Source organism: Phasianus colchicus, chromosome Z (genome assembly GCF_987193195.1).
Source record: "Phasianus colchicus chromosome Z, bPhaCol1.hap1.1, whole genome shotgun sequence".
Classification (NCBI taxonomy): domain Eukaryota; kingdom Metazoa; phylum Chordata; class Aves; order Galliformes; family Phasianidae; genus Phasianus; species Phasianus colchicus.
The window spans coordinates 67,965,099-67,987,641 of NC_143476.1; the positions used below are offsets into that span (position 1 = coordinate 67,965,099).

General features: G+C 37.6%; 1 protein-coding gene across 2 annotated transcripts in view; it reads right to left on the bottom strand.

The window, feature by feature from the left end:
- The window catches only part of CERT1 (ceramide transporter 1), a 75,086-nt gene that overhangs the window by 30,713 nt on the left and 21,830 nt on the right, over positions 1-22,543 (bottom strand). For both annotated transcript variants that reach the window (XM_031609311.2, XM_031609310.2), the window contains exon 3: positions 19,537-19,653. In XM_031609311.2, coding sequence (XP_031465171.1) covers positions 19,537-19,653 — 117 coding nt within the window. The remainder of the gene's footprint in view (positions 1-19,536; positions 19,654-22,543) is intronic.

Genomic DNA, 22,543 nt, shown 5'->3' on the forward strand with positions numbered 1-22,543 from the left:
TTCAGCAGTACATTTGACAGTCATCTGTGCTTACAATTGAGCAGTTTATTTACTCGTGTATCAGTATTTAACACAAGACAGCAATCCATAAGCTTGCAAACCATGCCAACTCAAAGCTGTTACACAAAAAAGCATTCAGACAGTTCTAGCTCTTTGCCACCAAGAAGCAAGCACACCTAACAGCACAACATGAATCTGAAGTCTCTGCATTCATAGATCACATTCAAAAAACTCAAATATTTTATTATGTTTTAATAACCAAAGGGAAAGATAAATCAAGAACAAGAATACTTATTCATAAGAAGAAAGAGAAATTAAGTATTGCTTTATCACTGATGCAGAAACAAGTCATCCAGCTCACAGCAGGCACATGCAAGCAGATTAACACAAACAATGAAAGCATGCACCATGCAAAGCCCCACCATTCTACTACTGCAACATCTAAACGAGAGCAGGTCACTGCCGCATTTATGTCTTGCAAAGCAGAACATCATTAACTATTCACTGCAGAAATACTCAATTACATTGAGAAGAGGAATCTTGACACAAGCTTCTTCTGTTCACACAATTTTTAATTTCCCAGAGTAAAAAATTGGAAAAATGAGTAGAGTCCATATGATAGTACTAACAGTCTGTTTGAAAACAAAAATAACTCAGAAATAGTATTGATTCATAGCATCGAGTGCTATGGAGAAATTACCATGCTCAGTATACAGATGCAGTTCTTTGAAATTCCATGCATGCATCATAGATTTAGATGCACTAAAACTGGCATTTGTTAGTACAGCAACAGCTTCAGCTTTCTAAGATGCTGCACAAAATCCAGTAATCCTTTCAAAATCATTACGATAGGCGAGAGGAAAGATTCACATTAACCAGAGCTTCATGTGATTCTTTACCGGAGCAGGAGCTGCTATGAGCAACAAGGCAATGCATCAGAAAAACTGCTTTCAGTATAACTGTTAAGTATTCACAGAATCATACTGCAGATTTCCATTCTAGCTCACACCGATCCGCAAGTTAAGGGTTTCCTAAAGTGGGTCAGTAATCCTCTGGAATAAAGCACAGACTCGCAGAAAAGCTCCTCCACTTAAAGATCAAATAAAGCAAATTATTATCCCATGTCTTCAAGAATTATTTTGATCATGCCTTTTTTAGTGCATGTGAACTGCTTCACTGTGTGTTTGTCCACAAAGGCAGTTATTTTCAGCTATCATAAATTATTTAATATTTTACATAACGCAAGCAGCTCCTCCCTCCGAGACATAAGACTCAGCCTAGGAGGTGATGAAACAGACACTAGGATATAGCAACCATAATCACGTTTTCTACAGTATTTTTGAAAAAAAACCACTCAAAAGATAAAGCCGCAGTAACTCAAAAAAATAAAAAAAATGTCTGCAAGAAAACAAGATAAATGTGAAAGAGCTGGAAGATAATATGAAGGATTTGGCATGGACTAAGCAGAACAGGTCTTCTGTCAAACACGCATGATCCAACGGTGATTTTCAGACTGAATATTTCAGCAAGTACTTAAAGAAAGAAATGGTACTGCTAACATGACCCAAGGAAAGAGTGCATAAGAATGGAAGGCACTTTGGGATGCATTTCTGTATACTGAAGTTAAAACAATAATTAACACACATCTGCTTTATCAATTGTTTTACAGGCCCTGGCAATGGAAATTTAAGGTACTGAAAGCCAGGTGGCTATTAGTCAGCAGGAAGACAAAGACAGGAATGTCACAATCCAGGTCACAGCAGCTCACAGCCCTCCTGAGCACAGTACAGTAGGCTATTAAGAAAGGTTTAAAAGCAGAAAATGTTCCGAAGTGAACTTTTTTCACAACTTTGCAAAAGCAGGAAAGGGAATGTAAACATTTTGCTTTTAACAGTGATAAACACCGCAATTCTGCAGTAAATAAGCATCTTAAATGCCCAAGACCAATAGAAATTCTGAGTTGGAGAATATGTATAACAAGAAAACTGATAAAAATAGACACTATAGCTATAGTGCAGCATTGAGATGATGGTAACCGTTATACCTGCTTGTGCAGTCTAATAAATTAACATCTTTTGGATCATTACTACTCAAACTCTGTATAGTTTTGGTAAGTCACTGTATGCTTTCTGTGAACAATGGGCATCTTTAGCACTAGCAAAAGCTAGACTGATGTAAAGGTTAATAAGTCCTGGAACCACAAACCATTGCAGATTTGAAAATAAGGCTGACAAAGAGACAATCAAAGGAAAATAATTTGACTTCAATAAACCTTTATCCATGTAGTTCACACCCCTGACATAGATGCATACTATTTTTCCATGAGGTTTCTTAACTGCTATTTTGCACTTGAAGACAATTCACTAAATATTATTCAGCAGCTTTAAAGGCTGAGATTCCAGACCAGACAGGAACAGGTGATCCAAGCAGATAAGGACAGGATACAGAGGAGACAACATCATGGAGTCTATAGAGAGCACGAGAAACAGAAAGCCTTCAAGATTTTGCTTCTCAGAACTAGGATCACTGAGGAAGAGCATGACCTTCCTGAGCAAAAGAGTCAAAGACCAAGCTGACAAGCTTCCCTATATTTGCTGACTGAAGTAAAACTAATGCATCTTGTACTGCTGGGCCACCAGGTTATACGAAGAAAGGGCAAGGATGATATCTGCCTCTCTTGTGAATATGGGCTGTCAGGCAATAGACAAGATTTGTAGATCTAAACAAGAACCAGCCATCCCTGTTCTGCTATTGAACACTGCCATAAAAAGCACTGATGCACTGGTTCAGTTTCCCAATATGCTGGAGAACATTTCTGGACTTGCTTTAAGCATCTGAAAGGCAGCTTTCTCTCTGCCAAGTGGGTGACATCTCTCTGTGCTATGCTAAGACATAGCTTGGAGTAACCTGGCCAATATTGGTATGTGAGAATTCAACCACAGTGTCTTGACAGGATCTACAAACATCTCAAAAAGTCTTACAGAAATACTGAACAAACCTACAGATATGCATAAAGCTCATCATGCTAGTCAATAAGCAGATACGCTATTAAACACTACTGGAAAAACACAAATATCATTTATTCTGTTATTCACCTATTTCAGCTGCCACTGCCACACACAGGAACAGATCTATTTTCCTTCTACTCTCTTTTCATTCACCTAGACATCAGAATGGAAATCTCTATTAAAATGCCTGGCATACTCTAGAGCATGTAAGAAGCAGCAGGTAGTTGAAGAAGAACTGGCAAAGACTGGAAAGTCCAAATTAAGTCTAAAAGAGGATTCAAGAAGAATCAGTTCTACACCCAAAGAGAAACTATAACAACTGTAATTATAAACTATAGCTATAACAACATGTTCAGTTTAAATTGCAATTACCTGTCATTTGGGAAAAGGAGGAAAAATATTTTTATAAGAGCTAGTTTTGCATCCTTAAACCAACCAACAAATCTAGTCAGCTTTCTCTTGGTTTTCAAAACCTGTTCCTTATTCTTCCCATTTCCTTTTTGCTATAGTACTCAGTTCTCAATATTCAATTCCCTCAATCCTCTCCAAATACCAAAGAAGGTTTACTGTACTAATTACAGACTTGCATAAAGTTTATACAAACTTAAGGACTTCTGGGACAGCATCTTTTCCTCACGTTCCTGACAAAACTTCAGATTCCTGAAATCGGCCAGGGCTGCTGTACAAAAGCAATCTATTTGTATCAAAATAATGGTTGTTTAGAAACAAAGCCCAGACCGCACTAAAGTGTCTTTATTCACACAGAATCCTACCATTTCCTACCATTACCATTTCACACAATCAATTTGCCAGAATAAGAATTCTTAAGTCTAAACTAACTAGGCAAAAACTGTCAGATCATATTTTTCTTCAGAAGATTAAACACACCAGCTAGAAAGTAACAATGATAAAGTTGTGAAAGATTAACTATACTAAAAGAACAGTTCTAGATAACATGAAGAAAAGAGTTTGTAAGAAACATTTGTAATATTTTAAGATCCTAAGCTTACAAAAGGCTGCTTCTAGTGCACCAAGAACGCAAATCAAAGGATTTATGTACTGATTGATTTTAATCAGTACACAATAGATGTACTGACATTTCAAGAAGTTAAAGATGAATTGTTTACAGGGACTAGCATTTCTTGATTCTGTCATTCTGATATTAGCCTATAGGCCAATAACAAGTCTGACATAACAAATACAGAATGCTAAAGTGATAATTCATCTTAGCACTTCAAAGCTAGACATAACAGCTAACCTAACCTCAGATACAGAAAAGCAAAACATTCACATAGTGCAGCTCTCAACTGTTTCTGAAGGCTCAAAATACTTTAGAAACAAATTTAGATTATGCTAAGGTCTCTGCATGATTAAGTTTCAGGTAAGGTGCATGCCTGAATATCTACAAGGATAAAAACTCATCTCCAAAAGCCACTGAACCACCGACCTGAAGCATGGGAGGTGTATGTATTCCTACTACAAAATAACACAACACTCTGCATTTAACAAGGCAGACTGGGCAAACTGTTCCCATCCACCTCATAATATTTCAGACTGAGCTTATTTAAGATACACATGTTTGAAAAACGCATCAGTTAATCTTCAAGTCGATATACTTTCTATCCACTAGAGGGAACTACAGAAAAGCAAACAGATACATTTAAAGGTTACTATTGGTCAAAGTCCAACAGTAACCCTTACCCTGTTTCTGCTTCAGTCCCTGCGCATACAAACCTCCTTTTCTTGGCAGACAATTAAAAACAGAGCACTTTTACCTTTAGCCTTTATAATTACAGTTCAAACACACGGCTACATAAAATTCTCAGCACAAAAGAAGAAATGACGTCTATTGCTAGAAGAGTGACAATACATGAGAAGTTGCACATTACATTTTGGAGGAGATTAATGAAACTATCCTGAAGATGTCTCTCAATTATTAATTTCAGATTAATGAAACAGTGAAACAACGTGATCACTTCCAGTTAAGAACATCCAAAGTTATTAGCATAAAATTAAGCTCTTTGGCACTATATTTAGACAAAAATTTCTTAAAAGTTCATCTGACTATATAAGCACAGAGGCTTAGAATAACTTTACAATTAGTATGTCACCTAATATGTGACATACAAAAAATGGTACAGCTCTGCCCCAAGGACTCATGACCAAGTAGAAGAGATTCATGATCAGCTGCTCTAGCATTAGTCTGCAGTTGTCAATCAGAGCTTACTGTGAGAATAAGCTTCATATGCTATGTAATAACATGCACAGGCTGTGTTTGTGTACAGTGTATGTAGTAAATAGGCTCTCACCAAACTAGTTTTCCCTGTATGTATATGAACTTTGAAAAGTAACAAAAGAAACAGTTCTAGTTAAACCCTTCCAGACTCATAGTAAGTCATGCAATAGTGACACAGGGAACTCATTTACTCTATCCACAAGACAAACTTAAGCAGGTTTATGGATGTTTGTTTTATTCAATGAAAGTTTTAGAATCCTAGTATTTGATAGTTTAAAATGTCAGACTTTACACACAATGTCAGTACATGTATCAGTAAAAATACTAAACACAACTAAAACTGTCAATACAAAAGCACCCCACACACTACAGTTACCTATTTGTGTGAAAAGAGAATGCTTTTCCTTGCTGCAAGACAACTCCCTCTGTGCAGACAATAAGAAGCACAACTTCAAGTACAGCAAAGTCTCCACAACAAGCAGACCTACCCTGCCCTTGCAGAAAAAGTTAGGGACTTGTTGGAGAAACAGCTTACCAAAGTGTACTTCTAATGCACAAGGAAGAAAGAAAACCAAAGGATTTATTTACCAAAATGCTCAGGACTTCGAAAGTAAACATTATGACTCATTTAATTCAGGGGTGTAGTACCATTGGCCATTGTTAGGTTGTGCATTAGGCTGTGTGCACATTTTTTTTACTTGTCTTCCAGAGGGGTAAAAAAAAGTTTGCATAAGACCAGAACAGATGCCAGTATAGTGCTGAATACCAAAATAAAAATCTGCCCACAGAAAACATCAGCTGGAGAACAGTGTATTGCTGATAAAAACGAGCAGTTAGTAGCTTGTCATGACTCAACCTCCTTGTAGTGATTAACTGTCTCATTTCATTACAGCACCATTGTGCCCTAAGCCATCAGAGCACTTTCTGCAAGAACTTGTGCCTTAACTGCACTCAGTTCCTTGTCCATTCTGCACAGCATTGACAGAATGCATGCTGCCACAGGATCTTCACACAGATCTACATATATATTTGACTCTTCAGGCACAGAAAAGCACTAGACAGAGAAATGGCAGAAAAGTGGAGCTGTGGTGCTGTTATCCGAAAGTGCTCAACTCAAACAGGCTCCACAGTCTAAGACAGTAGAACAAAACTGCAGACTGCCTGTGTATCACAGAAGAAAAGTTTTCCAAACATTTTGTAGTGAAGCATTACAGATCAATACATCTGGCAGCAAGCCCTTTTGCAGCCTCAGGTCACACACTGCACTTTCTTTTCATGTGACCAAATCCAAACACATAAGGGAACAAGGTTTTCTCCAGGTGCACAGAGAAACACCTGTCTACTCACGTGGATACTCCAGAAACAGAAGCAATGTATGACTGTATTGCCAGCTACTGACGCAAATTATGGGAATTAGCTGAGAAGGAGCCATGGTGGTTGCTCCTTAAGAATTAGAGCAACTGTTAGCCACATAAGTCTCTGAAGATCAATTAGATACAACTGTACTAAGTCCTATGTGTAGCTTGATTAGATTACAGTAAATATAATCTAATTTACTGTTGTTTGCCTTCTTTTTACATTCTTTCCTACTTTCTTTTTACATTTCAAACAGGTAGGTTTACCTACTGTTTCCTTAAAACTACTGAACACCACACACTGTTTGATACACATTTTTATTTTTATTTCCAGCTTAACCTCAGTTCAGCATATTTGGAGGTAGGTAAGAATGGGAATAAGCATATGCTATATCTTAGAACAGTGTATGAAAAGGAAAAACTCAAAGGCGACAGAATTAAACCAGATCCCTCATTTAAGAAACCCAAAAATCTGCAAATTTGCGGCAGTAAAACTTCACTGTTCGTTAAAAAAATCATTTGGAAACAGGAATGGTGATTCCTTTCAGTGTGAAGTAGAAAATATAGCACGAACAATATTGATTTAACTGCTATGTAAGGAATGTGGATTTATCACAGAATCAGAGTAATAGAAGTCACAGGGTTTGCCTAGTCCCACCTTCTGCTCAGAGCAAGTTCCGTTACACATCCAAGCCTCCACCCTACAAGGAAGTATTCTTCTGAGAACTACAGTATCTACTCCTAAAGCCAAAGTGACTGTTATGAAACTTAACTGGAACACACAAGCAAAGACTGGTTGGTTGAAGTGAAACAATCTATTTTGTTTATAATTAATCAAGTGTGTGAGTCTGGAATTAACTGAAAGCTTTAGTCAAGCTTTAAGGAATTTCAACTGCAAGCATTTATTGATAAAGCTGCAACTTACAGCCACCGTTGGAATACAAACCCAACGGTGGCAAGAAAGGCAAGAACTAATTTTTTCCTTCTCTCAAAGGGAAGTTTCAACAATCTGTAACTGACAACATTTAAGCTTACTGCAGCATATGCTTATGTAGTCAACTGAAACTGCTGATTCACTTTCCACTGAAGTCGTCTTTCAGGAAATACACAATGACCAGCAGTAAATGCACTTTGCAAGTTTTGTAACACGAACACAAATAACATTGCTTGTCACTTAAAAGCTCCTATTGATACCACTGCTAAAATAATGGAATCTGTCAGAAATATGCAATATTGATTTCCTCCCTTGAAAGAGTATACTTGATTCAATTTTGAATAAACACTTTTGTAATTTCTACTAAGTTTTAACAATACATCCCATCTTTCCCTAAAAGCATGGTTTCCCTATCACAAGTTTCACTTTCAGTGTCACAATGTATATCAGGAAAAGAAGTGCCTATTAGCTTATCAGCACCAGCTATCCTCTCTTACTTAAACCAGCAACTTGAGGTAATCATTAAATCCTCCCAAGTTATTTCAGATCATGGAGACATAAGAAAGAGGAATGGACACCTCTATATTCTCCCTCCTGCCCAAGCCTCAATATGTTGGTTAAGCCTGTATTCATATCTATCAATATATCTGACAATAATATTTAGCTCCTAGTATTCTTCTTCCCCCACTTTGAATAGCTATGTTCATGATACCAGAATTCTGATTCCTCTGCAGAAAGTCCATTCATCTAAACGACACTATAGGGAGCAAATGCATACTTTCAAATTATCTATTCTCAGAGACATATTTTTTTATTCTTCTACAATGTCAAACATATCAGAAGAATTAACTTAATAGCTTCCAATTAGGGTAAGTGGTCAATGAATATATATAAGCAGAAGAAGCCAAGGTTTGTCATTGTTTCTAAAAGAATACTAATGTCCCCTCTAGGTTTTTAAAATTACGTTAGTTCTGTCAACTTCCTATTCTTTTTTTTTTTTTTTTTTTTTGAAGGGCCAGAGGGGAAAGAGGGAGACAAAAGAACCAGAAAGTCACAGACAAATTGATTTGAAGTTCCCTCTGCTGAATGTTCATAAATATATACCCACTGCTACTCGAACATCCACCCATGTGGCTGGCTGAGCAGCACCTATACCCCAGGCTAGGGTGTGACTCTGGTCTGTCAATATCAACTTAATGAGCTTTGTATAATGAAAAGTTCCCTGCTCATTAAAAACATCCCTTGCAACGTCTTTTTAGAAATAAAAAACCCCAAACACCTGAATTTGGTAGGTAGGAAGCATATAGAGCACCTCAGACTTTTCTATTAAACTGTTAACACACAGTCTTGTTTAAGCTGATGAGTAATGATTCTGAGTAAACAGTAGGTAGATGCATTTGGCAAGTGCCAACTTTAACTGTTTCTTACTCACTACTTCCACATTTCAGTCTCTACTTCCTGTAGAGACTACAAGCACCTGCCCTGATCTGAAGGGGGAACTTGACCAGAGGCAAGTTTGACACAGGTCTCTCAAAGAACAGTATTTTCAGGGAGACTGTACAGAAAGGTTCTGCTGCTGCCATGGAGAGAGTAGTACCATTCTGCTAGGTACATGCACTGGCATTCCCCTGATTTCTAAGAAATGAAAGAATGCACTATCAGTATTACTTACTACAGTTGTTTTTACAAAATAAACCAAATACACCTCTGTTATCAGCAGAATTCTTGTTTACAGGAATGAGTGTTTTTTTACTGCACAGCCAGCTGCATGGTTGGTGCAGTAGCTTTCCCTAGTTCTTGTCACCTTAGGCATCAGACTGAGCACTGCACTTATTTTAATTTCATGTATTTCATGTACACCACCTTACATTAAATAACATTACAAAAATACTGACTGACAATCTAAACAACTTAGCAGTAGCATTACAGCTTTTACTGTTATTTGATATTATGATAGTATTTTTGAAATGTTTTCTTTCACTTAGGATTGCACTCACAAGGCAATGCTTTGCCAACACGCATTCTGGCCTGTAATTTTCAAGCACTCTTTAGATACTCTTCCAGGCACCTCAGAACACCCTGGCTCAAAGTTATCTGGCTGTAGTACAACCTTTTTACACATGAATCTTCAGTCAATTCATGTGTTTAGCTAATTCAAGGGAATAAGAGGAGTTAAGTAAATTCTCAACTAAGTTCACTGCTGTTTGAGGGCAGGAGTTTCAAAGGGGAGTTCAGGACCCCTACTAAGATTATGAAGACTATTACTTAATGTTCAGACAAGATGGAGGAGAAAACTTTAATTAGGAACATATGGCCAACAGTGATCACAGCTCTAATGGACACAAAAATTTAAGATAATCTTAAATTCATATGTGTACACAACTTATGATAAGAAGCTCCCATAAGAACAGCATGCAAACTCAGCATGATACTGCTAAGCGATGTAGTCTTTCACTCAGTCAGTCACCATTCTCACCATTTGCTAGAAAATATTAGATTAACAGAATCATTGCTTCAGAAACAGAACTGTACCCAAGCAGCACAAATATTTGTTTCTGGAATAAAACCAAAATCCAAGACAATGTATTTCAAAATATGTAAGGTGATGGAACAGCAGCAAGAACAGTAAGAAAAAAAACATTAGATTTACATGGTAAAATTTCTTGGTTCTACTTGCACAAATACAGCACAACTAACAATCTACAGATTTAGAGATAAACAGTAGTTAGTGGCTCACAGCCTCAATAAGTAAAAAAAAAAAATGTTGCAAAACAACATAGTCTACAAAACACACAGAATAATCCTACATTCTGTTCAACATCTGTAAGATCATCATTAAGATGAATGAGTGCAGTTTTGCTGCTGTACCTCAGAGAAAGGTAAGAACTGAGTTTGGATGAGACTTATACAAGAAAGAGAGCTGTAAAATAAGTTCATACTAAGAATGGTTGAGGAAAGGGGAGCAATTCAGTCTAATGCAAAAGACAAGAAATCTTAAGTGCAGCAAAAATGATGGAAGCAATTTTTTCTCCAGAATGTCTGTAAGACCTCGTTTAAATAGAAAAACTCAGAGCAGACGAGAATGGCATTTCTAACAGCAGAAATAATGTAGTGATCCCATGACCACACAGCATTACAATACTCAATACCCTAACTTACCACCACACACAGTATTGAATAATATTAAATGAAAGTCATCCTTAAGGGAGGAATTATTTAATTAACATTAAGACCCTTGAGAAGTTCTCTTCAGTTTTTTTCTTTTCTGGTACCACACTGATCAGGGATCACTGAAGAACGAAACATAAAAGCCAGCATCTACACCTAAGGGACTGATGAACTTCAGAAGCTAAAAGTTACTCACAGTTGAAATAACATCTTTCAGCTGGGCATTTCCCACTTCAGCCTGAGATTCAGGACAAAATCCAAAATAAGTACGCTTATTATTGCAGAGTTCAGAAGATTATTACTGAACCTAACTTTCTGTTTAGTTATTAGCGAGTGTTTTTGCAAATTTGACTTTGAAGGGAGATGTCAAATGTGAACATACAAGGACATAAATTACATGGTTTATATCAACATATGACTGACAGAACTGCAGCAGGACCAGATCTAAGTTACTGTATAAGCCTCAATTCATAGTTTTCTTGTTTCAAATTAGCAAACAATGCTTTGGCAACACCTTTCAGAACAGATCCCTACAGCTCATCAGCAATTTGCCTAAAAGATTAAGTCTGTTAAAAAGAGATTTGAACTTTTTTTTTACAGCTTAACACAAGTTTTCAAGTGTCCTCTCAGGCAGGTTCCACTGCTGCTGCCAATCAGAACCTCAAAAGGACATGGCAAGAGTGAGGGACTTCATCCTGGAACAATATGATAATCCTTGCACTTTTACCATTTCAGAAAACTCTCACCAAGCTTCGCTAGATTTAACCAACCACATATGCTTGAAGTGACCAGTGGGAGATTACTTATAATAATCTCACTAGTAAATAAGTATTTGAGGAATATTATACACTTGTCACCAGCTCGTTTACACTTGTCACCAGCTTGTTATTATATTATTTGTAGCCTTGGTGTTCCATTTTATCATCACAAATTCCCTAACAGAAAACATCCGTTACACAAACTGAAAACTACAAGTAATTACAAAAAGAATTATCACAGAATCATAAAGGTTGGAAAAGATCTCTAAGATCATCCAGTCCAACCTCAGCTGATTACTATCATGCTGCCCATTGAACCGTGTCCTTCAGTGCCAGCCATATCTATACATTTTTTGAACACCTCCAGGGACAGCAACTCTACCACCTTCCTGGGCAGCTTGTTCCAATACCTCACCAGACCTTTTGAGAAGAAATCTGAACCTCTCCTGTTACAACTTAAGGCCATTATGTCTTGTCCTATTGCAGTTACTTGGCAGAATAGGCTAACCCCGACTGCAACCTCTTTCCAGTTAGTTGTAGGGAGTAATAAGGTCTCCCTGAGCCTCCTCATCTCCAGACTAAATAATCCCAGCTTCCTCAGCAGCTCCTTATAAGACTTGTGCTCCAGTTAGCATGTAAGCCCTGGATATTTCAACAATGCAAAACAAACACCCTGGTTTCTAGCAGCAATAAAAAGATATAATGATCTATATAACTCACCTGTCTTTTCGGTTTATACCACCATTTACCTTCTTTCACAATGTCTTTTAGAATTAGTTCAAAGGACTTCAAAGTCCTTTTAAACAGTCTTCTTATATGCAAGATCCATTTCATGGACAAATAATCTGTATTATAACTAGCTGTAAAAACTGTTACATAAACTAATAGGATATCCTGTGAGATCCAAACAGTCAACATCAAAATGAAAAATCTGGACTCTACTGATGCACTGAAAAACAAAAGTCAATAGAACATGGCAACTCAAATCAATTTGAAAGGGGGGTGCTGGTTGACACCAGAACTATTTGAGAACAAATTTGTTCCTCTTTAGGCCACAAATATCAGTAAAAAAAGTTCTAATCACCACTTTCCTACCGTCTTCTTTATGAACTTGGGAAATGAAGACAAGGTTAAACAATATTTACTTACTCTATCTCTTTTTCCACCTGCACTGGTGCTTTGGTTTAGACCGCTCTTACTTGTGAGCTGATATGAAGGAGGGAGTAGGGACAGGCTTGTATTAGGATGAAATGCCAAAAAATGAACAAATAAGGTATCCGCATTCTTCCTCTTCTTCAGATCTCAACAGCTACTGCTGACAAAGCAAATTATTTTTAAATCACACATCAATGAAATATCATGATTCCCGGAGAGGAAGTAGATGGAGAAATGGCAACAGACTATTTCCATTCCTTCCCATCTTATGTCATTTCTGAGAATACTCTTGGCAATTTTATTTAAAAAATAATTATCTAGAAGGTATTTCTAACTAGCATTCACTGATCAACATTAGAAGAAATACTGTTTGCTAGAAGTGGCTTTACTGCAATTCAGTAAGCTTACCAAAATATATTTAAAGGCCAAAAAAACAGTGTAAACTTCTGAAGATCACTTGTACAGTGTTTCTGTACAAATGTAAATATAGCCTACATAAATACACAGCCAACTTACTTTAGTGGCTCCACAAAGACCTGCCAAATAGCAAAATGAAATTTAATGTACTAATAGCAGAAGTCTGATTTTTGTTTAACTTCAGATTTTAATAAGTTTGTTACATTAGTATGCTGAATAAAAATGTTTTTACAGCATTCCTACTCTGTATGTACTTTTCTATTAATTTTGAATTATCTTACTAAGACATGTAGCACAGTTGGATTTGGATTTATTTGCATGTCTTCACTGGCATTACAGGTAGATTAGTTCAGTCTTAGGATAGAACTTGAAATGTGTCAAAGGAGGAGAAAGATTGTCTCAGAATTTCATAGCTCTCAACTGTTGAAAGCCTGTGAATAAATTCAATGTGTTACAGTACCCTTTCTACAGTTTATTTCCTGTTGATACATTGAGCTCTATTTTCAAAAAACTTAACTCCATGATGTTTGCTTCTGACTAGATAAAAAGTTCTTGCTGTGCTATCAACTAATACAACAAATTTTTCAAATCTTTTTTAGTGTGGCTAAAAAACAAATAATGTGATAAATATTTATACAATATTCAAACAAAAGTCTCACTTAAGCACTGTTCATGTAAAATTACTTAAATGGTTATTTAGTCGAAGGGATAGGTAGATGCAGTTAAGCCTCAGTTGGAAGTTGAAACATTTCAACTACAAAAAATAGAAAACTGAGATAGTCCAGGTGCATATCATCAAGTTAGAAGAGAAACTTAAGATTTTCTCTGAGCTTGAAAGAAGTTACTCTTGTATAGCCTCTTATATTTAGACAAAAATATAAGACTTAGACTACTTGGATAGAAGGCTGAGATTAATTTGAAGAAATACTTTAATATACCTCAGTATTTTACCCAGTCTCCTTCACACTTCACTCGTACTACAGAATAGTCTCTGTATGGACTTAAATCTGATATTAGCATACCTTTTTAGATTTGGAACAATTTGAATGTCTTGAGGACTCCTTTTTAAGAATACTTTATGGGTTATTTGGTTATAGTAAAGATGCTTCAAGTGCATATTACACAGAGGTGCTCTGGTTTTAGTCACTAGGAGTTTTACTTCGTATGGTGTTGGACTTAACACTGAACTTTCAAGAACCCTTGCTTTCTCCTTAGAAATCCCTCTCTGCTGGCTTTTCCCCCTATTTTTAAACAAATCCTCAGCAACTGTTCAACTCTGGTTAGATGAACATCACAGAACATCATTAACTTAGAAGTCCTGAAATTCAGCTAATTTGCTAAAAATTAGTTAATTTATCCAGATTATGTTCAGGGTGAATTGTAATTCTTATTCACTCTGCTGTCATTTATGCCTTGGGAAAGTAATGCAAATTAATAAGGATAAATTTTAATTCAACCAAAAGACTGTAAAGAATGAAAATATTAGGCTAGTATGTGAAGGAGTATACAAACAAGGACATCTTGTTTATTGATAGCACATTGAACACTTTGATTTTGCTTTCTTGAAGTTGCAGTCAACTGAAGCCCACATCCTCCATGAGCAAACCCAGATGTTTTTTCACTTTCTCACATCATACAGCTAACAGTGTTAGAAATTCCATACTCCATTTTAAAACAACCATGTAGAACTGGAGTTAGTCCTTGAATGCATTATTTAAGAAGAGGGTAACTTTTCAAAAACACAAATTCCTTGGTGCTCTTCCACCATCAGTATTTTTACACAAGAGAAACAAGGAAACCAAGTCTGCTTCTGAGTTCTTTGGCAAAATGCACTGACATTAGATCCATCTAAGAAATGGTCATTAGCCATCTCAGACTTGACAGTCTCTCAGGAGAACAGAGAAGCTCCATAATGAAACACACCCTAACAATCAGGTAATTTACCTGTTCCATACATTTATTGAAACATTAGCAGAAAGGACTCATGGTCGCACATGAACCATTTTTTCCTCATTTGCCTAACTGTCTCTTAGACTTCCCTTTCCTCCTGTTCCAGGAAATTAATAAGCACTTTAGAAGCTATAATTAAAACATTTCATCTGCATTCAAGAACTTCAGTACAAGAAAAGGCTAATGCACTGATAAAAGCAAACAGCAGCAAATTCTAACACTTTTTATGCTTGAACATTAGATGTTTTACATTTCTCAGCTACCAGCTACTCATTGGTGTTGCAAAGCAGTAAGTTTTTCTAAGTCTACTCACACACAAATTTAAAGTTCATTGTAAATCAGTGTTTTCTCTGTTCAGAACACAATGAAACAGTCAAGTTTCAGTCTCTTTCATACTCTAAACAACCTTGTGAAATGCTACAGTCAGTCTCACAAATGTACTTTTGTTAGCAAACAGTTTAAGCAGCCTACAAGAACTAGCTACCCACTCAGCAAACAACAAAGAGCTTCAAAAACAAAAAAGCACAGTACTCAAGTTAATAAAAATGATTGCTTAGTACAGGAAATAATTTCCTCTCTCAGTTTTGTTCAAATTATTATGTATCATTTCTAGAACACATTTGTCAAACAAAAGCAAATATTATTTGCTCACAATAGCTTTTAAAGGGAGTTTTGCTTGAGTTTTATTAATCTGATCAGGAAAATTGCTTCAGAAAATTTAGGACTAAGTAGGTAAAACTCCAAACTTCTCAGTGAAATGAAATACTTTGTCTCATAAAGGTTCATTGTCTCCTATTCTCCATCAGGTGTTCTGATAGAAAGCTGCTAAAACAACTGAAGAAAAATTGAAGGATGGATGAAGTTCATTGAAACTAACAATCATTGAAGTCTTCCTCATTCAAACTGAAAAGGAAATGGGACAAGCTTCCAGGTTGTGAATGTTACATTTTTCCTACAAATTGCTTTTTCTCTACAAAGAGATATGCACATTATAGGAAAATACAGTACTAACCATTTAATTTTGAAAACATTTGATTGAAACAAGAAGTCAGACACGTGCTCTCCAACAAGCATTAGCAGACTAAAAGCTAGATTTACATGTATGTTTTAACTGAACCAAACACCTATTACGTACATACAGGACATTTCCAAAGCTTCTGGTTTTATGTAATTTAATAGGAACAGTTTGAAAAAAAAAACAGGTGCATCTATACAACACACCTACATCTTTCATCCTATGAAGCTGTATCATAAAGACAAATAATACTGCACTAAAAGAAAATGAGAATAACATGATTTCCTGAGGTTTGATGACATACTTTGGAGTCCAAGCCAGTGTTACAAGACTGTATTACCTTTTACCTTGCTTTGTCTTACATTCATCATCAAGTTATTTAGTTGCATACTACTAAGAGAATACTTTTAAATAATGTATTGCTTTAATATATCAAATAGTTTGATCATTTATTTAGAAGTTAGGTGCCATAATATCTCCCACTCCACATAAGAATGACAACAAATGCTATTTGCCTTGAGCAAGCAGTCTAGACTAAAAAGGAATATGCAGGAAACTTGAAAATACGAACACCATCACCACCACACACTCAATGAAAAAAACAAAAACAAACCAAATAATCTGCTAAGTCATTCACGAATGTGTACCCACATGTATGAAAATTCTCATGCTTATTAAAGCAGCTTCTGAAGTGCCAGCTCTGGGGATGTGCAATTCAACAACTTGTTCGGAGCATCCTCTTGAGATATTTCCTTCAGGTGATGCAAGATTAACACACTGCAGCATTCTTGTCGTAAACATACAAGATTAGATATGTATTTTTTTTCACAAGATTAAGGAAAACAATCCTTGTTTTGCAACTTAATTTTGTATGTTTTCATGCTGTCTGTATCAAAGTGAAAGCAAGATGTCAACCTATAAAAGGACAACTTGCTGAAAGACAGCACTTAAAATTTAAGAGTTTTTACTCCTTATTTTAAATCTGCCTCAAGAAAAGTTGAAAGTTATCAATTACATATACTCCTTTGAAAAGCTCAAGGTAAAAAAAATACAAGTAAAATATAGGTAAAATTAATTATGTACCTACTTACATATCTATTTTAATTTATATTTCTGTAGCACTTGTGTAACCCAGATATCGATATTGTGTTGTACTGGATATTGTATTTAAACTTAAAAACTTGAGGCAGAATTTATCTTGTACAGAGTGGATGTCTTGTGCATTACGTTCTTTAAAAATATCTGACCTTCAAACCCTTTAAGTAAAAAAAAATAATGGATTTCAAAAGCATAGAACAAGAACACTAAAATGACTGATGAGTAAGGTCTTAGAAGACAAGGACACAAGAGACAGCAATCAGATTGAATAAAAGCAGTTAAAAGAACAAACATATGAACCATATAAAAACAGAATCATAACCTAAAAGAATGGAATCCAAGACAAATAAGTTTAACATCTAGGACAGACAACAAACAATTTGGTAGTAAGAGAGAATGGACAAAACCAACAAAAAGCCACTTAAATATGATGCAAGTTTTTTCTTTTTTTAAGCTAGAGGAAGGTTCACAGTTGTTAGCTCTTACCTATGATGGGTAAGTAAATAAATTCCATTGGAGTGTATTTAACTCACTGCTTCAAACTTGGAACTGTTGTCTGTCACATACAGTTTTAGCACTTCTATGGAAGCTTATCACTCTCTACAAGGACCACCAGATCACAGAATCACAAGGTTGGAAACAACCCATAAGATCATCTAGTCCAACTGTCTTCTTATTACCATTGCTACCACAAACTCAGCTCTTCACCCAAACGCCTCTTGAACACTGCCAGGGATGGTGACTCCACCACCTCCCTGGGCAGCCATTCCAGTGCCCGACCACCCTCTGAGAGAAGTAGTTCTTCCTCATGTCCAACCTAAAGCTCCTCTGGTACAACTTGCTGCCATTTCCCCAGGTCCTGTTTGTTGCCTGGGAGAAGAGATCATACCTCTCTTCACCACAACCTCCCTTCAGGAAGTTGTAGAGTGCAATGAGGTCTCCCTTGAGCCTCCTCTTCTCCAGGCTAAACAATCCCAGCTCCCTCAGCCGCTCCTCATAAGACTTGTGCTCCAGACCCCTCACCAGTTCAGTTGCCCTTCTCTGGACACGCTCCGGGGCCTCAATGTCTTTCCTGTAGTGAGGGGCCAAAACTGAACACAGTACTCAAGGTGCGGCTTCACCTCACCAGAGCTGAGTACAGGGGGATGATCACCTCCCTGCTCTTGCTGGCCACACTATTTCTAATGCAGGCCAGGATGCCATTGGCCCTCTTGGCCACCTGGGCACTCTGTTGACTCATGTTCAGCCAAGCATTAACCAACACTCCCAGGTTGCTTTCCTCTTCACAGTCAACAGCCACTCGTCCCCAAGCCTATAGCGCTGCATGGGGTGGCTGTGGCCAAAGTGCAGGACCCGGCACTTGGCCTTGTTGAACCTCATCCCATTCACCTCAGCCCAGTGATCCAGCTTATCTAGATCCCTCTGAAGGGCCTCCTTACCCTCAGGCAGATCGACACCACCTCCCAATTTGGTGTCATCTGCAAACTTACTGAGGGTACACTCAATCCCCTCATCTAGGTCATCAATAAAGATATTGATGATTCAATAAAGAAAATGCCCAGAGGATAACAGGATGGGTCCCAGTACCAACCCTTGGGGGACACCACTTGAAACAGGTCACCAGCTGGACTTAACTCCATTAACCATTACCCGTTGGGCATGGCCCTCTAGCCAGCTCCTTATCCAAAGAAGGGTATACCTCTCCAGGCCACGGGCAGCCAGTTTCCACAGGAGAATCCTGTGAGAGACTGTGTCAAAGGCTTTGCTGAAGTCTAGGTAGACTACATCAACAGCCTTTCCCTCATCTACCAGGCTCGTTACCCAGTCATAGAAGGAGGTGAGGTTGGTCAAGCTCGACCTGCCTTTCACAAACCCATGCTGGCTGGGCCTGATCCCCTGGACACCACGCACATGCCATGCGATCTCACACAAGATGATTCGCTCCATAATTTTCCACAGTACCAAATCAGGCTGACAGGCCTGAAGTTCCCTGGATCCTTCCTACAGCCCTTCTTGAAGATGGGAGTCACATCAGCAAGCCTCCAATCCTCTGGGACCAGGAGCACTAATAGATGGGCCAAGAGCAGCTCAGCAATCACCCCCGTCAGCTCCCTCAGCACCCGAGGGTGTAGGCCATCCAGTCCCATGGACTTGTGACAGTCCAGATGGAGGAGGAGCTCTGTCTCCACCCAAATCGACGGGGGTATATTCTGAGTAGCATCCCAGACTTTCAGATCAGGGCATAAAATGCCCAGAGGATAACCGGTCTGTCTATCAAAGGCAGATGCAAATAAGGCATTGAGGACCTCAGCCTTGTCCTTATCCTCAGTGGCCACATCCCCTGCTACATTAAGTATAGGATGAAAATTCTCCCTGGTTCTTCTTTTATCACTGATATATTTGTAAAAGGATCTAACATGTGAGAAAGAAAATAAGACTTACCTTATGTTGTTCTATTGCATCTACCCATTGTTGTCTGTGGTCTGGGTCCTGAGCTCGAAGATACCAAACACTATCATTTACACTAATATCAAATCTGCATTCGTCAAAGTCATGGGGCTGAGAAAAAAGAATTGCAAGAAAAGCTGGAATTAGTAACATGACCAACAATATCTTACAGAATATTCTGACAATCACACATTGTAATTAGCAAAGCTTGTCTTTGATTCTAAATGCCATTTTATTTAGCTCTCTCAAATAATAAACTAATGTACATTTTCACAATGAAAAGTGCCTGTTTTCTGAAAAAGAAGCTGAAATGAAAAGCGGGAGACAGAAGCCAAACTGCTGAATATATTCTTATTACTGAAAAATTATCACAAAAAGTGTTCTACACAAATACTGACCAACATTTCATACTTCCAAACCAATTTCTTAGCAACTAGTGGACACAGAACAAAGTACACTACTATTATTGTTCTTTTAAAATTTCAGAGCAAGAGGTGAATTCAAGTTATTGCTGTTAGTACTGATTTTAGATGGAAGTCAAACAATATAGCAAAATCCACTAAGACAGAACCATAAAAACTGACTACAGCAAAATGACATGAAAGAGAAGAAAAAGGAAGCTGTTGCACCCTCTGCCCTCCAGCTATTTTTGCCATCTAAGACAAGAATATCAGATAATTGAAAGCAACATTCAATCCTTTCCCATACACTAATTCAATGCACCTTTACAATGAAAGCAGATGAGACGTAGAGGGGGACAAAATAATCTCATCTGCCTCGCACTTGACATTGTCAAAATTAATCCCTAGCCAACACCCAAGAGAGTACAGCTTTTTCCTTTATTTAAAGTTACTCTTTATAAAGTCTTACTATGGCTGAATGCCTTTACTGTTTTTGCTACGTGAAAAAAAATTTCTGCTAAATGTGAAAATACGGCAGGAAGCAAAAAGGCTCTTAGCTTAAGGCAAGTGATGTGAACTCAAGGTCCACAAATTCCTGACCCCAACAACAAGGCTACAAGAGTCAATGTCCTTCGTGGTATATGAACTAGATAGACTACAGTATGCTTATCTTGCAGACAGTTAAGGAACCGTACATCAATCGTGAAACACTCTTCAAACGAAAACCAAAGAGCAGGTCTCACTTGTTGGTTTCATGCATGAGTCCATAGTGCCAGTCAGAATTATTTTCAAAGGATCTGAAAATTAAAAGCTACTTATATATACAGTCCTTCCAGTTTAGATCTATGGGAGGAATAATAAGAGATACAGCAGAAACCAATAATCAAAATCAAACAAAAAGGAGCTTTGAGTTTAACAGGAGTACATGAAAGCTCCTTTTTATTTTTTTTTGCAGCTTCCAGCTTCGTATATTTGTTCAAGAATCTGGACCTAAGTTCAAACTAGAAATTTTAACTTCCCAAAGAAAGAACAGCTACTAACACAACTGACAATCATGTGCATTAACTAACTTCTATTAATTACTTAAAGCAATTTTCAAAACTAATTACGTATGCTGTTTTTATTGAACCCAAAGAACATAGACACACAAGGGACATCAGGTTTTCTCATCCAAGGTCATTTTTTTTTCAAAATGCATTTTGTACATGATTATTACAATATGTGGGAAATACGTTTATCTGTCTTAGATTAGCAAGTCTGCCACATCAATAATTTAAGCTTATAAACCTATTCCCAATCACTCTTCTACCAGGCTCTCTTTTTGCTGTGTGTTGGGGTATTATGCATTTAAAGAAATGGAAGACTTTCCCAGAAACTGTTCAAAAAGCAAACATACAGGAATTAGCTATCAAAGTTTTTACTCCCATAAGAGTAATTTAACTGATCTCTATTTGAGGCTATCTGGGAGGAGTTAAAAGCAGTAGCATGATTTATCCGGTTAGAAAGTTTTTAGAACTGAAAAGCCTGCACTTCCATGCACAACTTACTTCTCTGTATAACCTGTCAGAAAGTTTCTCCCTCTCTAAGCTAAACTTTTACTGTAATTTAAGACCATTACCTATTTGCCCTTTCCAAAGGCATGTTTATGTATTCTCTTTCTTGGCACAGCAACTCTAGATACATTTGAAAAAAATAAATACTTTGTTATTAAGACATGGCAGGGAAGAGCTTTACCTGAGGTCTAATTACAAACTGAACACCCTCCTCCCACGCCACATGCTGAATTTACACTTCTGCAATTTACTTACAATTAAAAGAGAGGACCATCTGCAAATGAGGTCAAGGTTTGTATTTGGCTTACATGTCAAGGTTTCAGTACTGGGGAGCCTGCAAGGTTGGCCTCTGTGAGCAAAGCCCAACAGCTGCTCCATATCAGATCACAGTCAAAACCAGCTGCTAGAGAAGAAACCTTGCCCCTGCCATAGTTCAACCATTAGCAATGCTGGATGTGTTCTGGGAGAGCAAATTTAAGAAAGGTCTCTGTGTGAAGGCACTGGGGCCTGTCCTGTGCTGGACACACACGGTTCCACATATGGCCCCAACGGGCTCCATCAGCTAAGCTGGTGGTGTGGCAGTGAAATCATATAACGGAAGAGACAATTAGGAAACAAATGAACAAGTTGTGTAGGAGAATCTGGGAGATGACTGAGGGAACTCAGAAATAACCATGTGAACATCCAGGTCACAGAAAAAGGAGGTGCTTCACACACAAGGGCAGAGATTTTACAGTGCCACAGATATTTCCCTACAGCCCATGAGGAGGATGATGGTGGAGCAGAAAGCCACATAGCAGGCCTTGCAGGATCACACGCTGCTGTAGTGAAGTGTGTCCTGAAGGAAGCTGCAGCCTGTCAGATGGACCCCCAGTAAGGCAAGGAAAAAGTGCAAAGATAAAGGACTTGTAGAAATATACTGTTATGAACTGACTGCAGCAACCATTCCCATTCTCACCACTGGGAGAACTGAGAGGAAGTAGAAAAGTTGGCTATGAAGGAGAAAAGATGAAACCAAGAAAGGAGAAAGAGAGGAAGGGGATTTTT